The sequence below is a fragment of the Opisthorchis viverrini genome (genome assembly GCF_000715545.1).
Source record: "Opisthorchis viverrini unplaced genomic scaffold opera_v5_56, whole genome shotgun sequence".
In the NCBI taxonomy this organism is placed as follows: Eukaryota; Metazoa; Platyhelminthes; class Trematoda; order Opisthorchiida; family Opisthorchiidae; genus Opisthorchis; species Opisthorchis viverrini.
Genome location: NW_008751713.1, coordinates 692,243 through 694,705, shown reverse-complemented (window position 1 = coordinate 694,705; position 2,463 = coordinate 692,243). Strand labels below are relative to the sequence as shown.

At 48.2% G+C, this 2,463-nt stretch overlaps 1 protein-coding gene across 1 annotated transcript in view; it reads left to right on the top strand.

Moving 5' to 3' along the window:
* Window positions 1-1,391, top strand: part of T265_03797 (hypothetical protein) — a gene marked incomplete at both ends in the record, with an annotated part of 11,391 nt that extends 10,000 nt beyond the window's left edge. The window contains one exon of the mRNA XM_009168368.1: window positions 423-1,391. Within this exon, the coding sequence (XP_009166632.1) occupies window positions 423-1,391 (969 nt within the window). The remainder of the gene's footprint in view (window positions 1-422) is intronic.
* Between the last annotated feature and the right edge of the window lie 1,072 nt (window positions 1,392-2,463).

Genomic DNA, 2,463 nt, shown 5'->3' with positions numbered 1-2,463 from the left:
GAGTATGGTAACCACAGGGGGATCAGCTTGACCCCGGTTGTAACGAGACTGCGTCAGTCAATTGTGCTTCGTCGCCTTACGGTGGCTCGTAAGCTACTGACTGGAGAGCAGCTAGCGGGATTCCGGCCTGGTAGGAAGTTGACCACGAGCAGCTAGCGGGATTCCGGCCTGGTAGGAGTTGAGTTGACCACTTCGTCAGGTGCTAGAACAACGCCATACGTATAAGCGACCCACCATTCTAGTATTCCTGGATTTCGGAGGCGCATTCGAATTGGTTGATCGATCTGTTCTTTTTGAGACGCTTGCCCACCAAGGAATGCCCCGGAAGTTTGTAAACATAATACGTTCTTTGTATACTCAGACGTGTGAGAGTGTACGGAGAGCTTTCCATAAGCTTCCGTACACAAAGCGGTGTCCGTCAGGGATGCCCACTCTCTCCATTCCTTTTTAACTTTGTGATCGATGAAATAATGAGACGAACGCTGGAGGGTCTCCGAAACCATGGTGTTCAAATAGCCTGTGAAGAAAACCTTGTCGATCTGGAATATGCAGACGACATCGTTCTCATGTTCGAAGAGGAGGAAAAGGCGCAAGTATTCTTGGATGAACTGACCAAAGTCATCCCGTCCTTTGGTATGCATTTTGCACCCACAAAGTGTAAGGTCATGCTTGTGGACGTGCAGTCACTGAACACGCCCCTTACAATCCAGGGAGAGGTACTGGAAGTTGTGGAGCGTTTTACGTACCTTGGAAGTTGTATTAGTTCTGATTGCAGTGTGACAGATGAGGTGAATGCACGAATCTGCAAGGCTCGGGCCGCGTTTGCTAACTTGAGACACCTATGGCGTCAGAATGGTTTATCCCTGAATCTGAAGGGACGTGTGTATCAAGCTACAGTACGGGTTGTTTTGTTCTATGGCTGTGAGACTTGGCTTATTCGAGCAGCGGACCTGAGACGTCTTCAGGCGTTCGACAATCGTTGTCTCAGAACCATAGCTCGTGTGGGTTGGTGTCGGCGAATCCGTAACGAGGCAGTTAGAAAGCGTGTTTTCGGTTGTGTAACGGGTACTTCCATTGAAGAATGTGTACAGCACCAGAAGCTGCGTTGGTTGGGACATGTGTTACGTATGTCGAACCATCGTTTGCCGAAGAGAGTGCTGTTTTCCATGCCCAACTCAGAGTGGCGTAAACAGAGAGGTGACCAACCCATGAGCTGGCAGAGGAGTATGAAGGAGATCACGAAACGCTTGGGTACTGTCGGTGCTACTCGCCTTCCAGGATGGGGACCGCATGATCCTCACTTTAGCTGGTTGGAGACACTACAAGATATGGCTGCCAACCGATATCAGTGGCGTTCTTGTTGTCAGTTTCTATCCAGATTGCTTGAGTGAATGTCTGGAGGTGTAGGCGCCTCGGAATGATTGTGGTAGGCTAGCACTAAGTCCCTTCCCCGTCCACCTTTACTCTTTTCTTTACAATAAGGCTTTTAAATAAATCATGGTTGTACGGCAGTGAAGCGTCAGTGTTGAGCACTGGTGTCATGCTGTCGATGTTGATGATGATGCGTTCTTTGCGCCACCGCATTTTGTTCTAGAACGATACAACTGTTGCCTATGCTCAACCAAGTGGAAATCAAAGAAACAAAATGGGTAGTTGACGGAAAGGGGTATTGTATTGGCCGTTAGATGAGAGTTAATCCCCTCTATGTAATCCTCCGCAGCTTTTTCTGGATGCTTGTCGGACAGTCATCCCCACTAAAGCATGGGACATTTGCTTTCACCCTTTCACTTCAGTCCGCAGATAGCTGTGGGAGGGTAATAAATAGGATTTCCTCGATGAAGGCTACACGAAAGTAGGACGTTTGAGAGCATTCTGGTTGGAACGGCTTTATCTGTCTCTCGGGTGAGCAACTACCGGTCTTACTGAAGTTGCAAGAAGCTTTAGTATAGTTTTTCAGAGGCCTGCTGTACCAATAAAAGTTTACTAAGCCTGTGAATTGCCGGTCGCAATTGAGATTGACAGGGACCTGGCTCTCCATATCTTATTATCCAGACTGAAGTCATCAGTCGTTTCGGATGGTAAGCTGTTACCTTGGGGATCGCTGCATAAAAAGCACTGCATTTCTTCGTGGCCCGCTTAATGCAACCGGTGCAGCTTCAATATAGTGAGCTTCCTTTAAAAAAACAAATGAATTCTGTTCGTCCAATCTGTAGGGTATCCATCCCCTATTGTACGTTCAACCACATCTATTTACTTTGCTCTCGGCCTGTTTCTTCAATTCGTCTTGTATACCCATCCGTTTTTCGTCAGTCTGCTTTTAGCGCTGTCACCCGACCTTCGCAGTATAACCGGGCGTTCCGTTCACTGCTGGATCTGATTGACCTATTACCTCCCCTACCGCCTCTCTGTTTCGCGGTCTTCCTTCATGTTCTGCGCACGAACTACACAGCCCGTCGTTTCTAC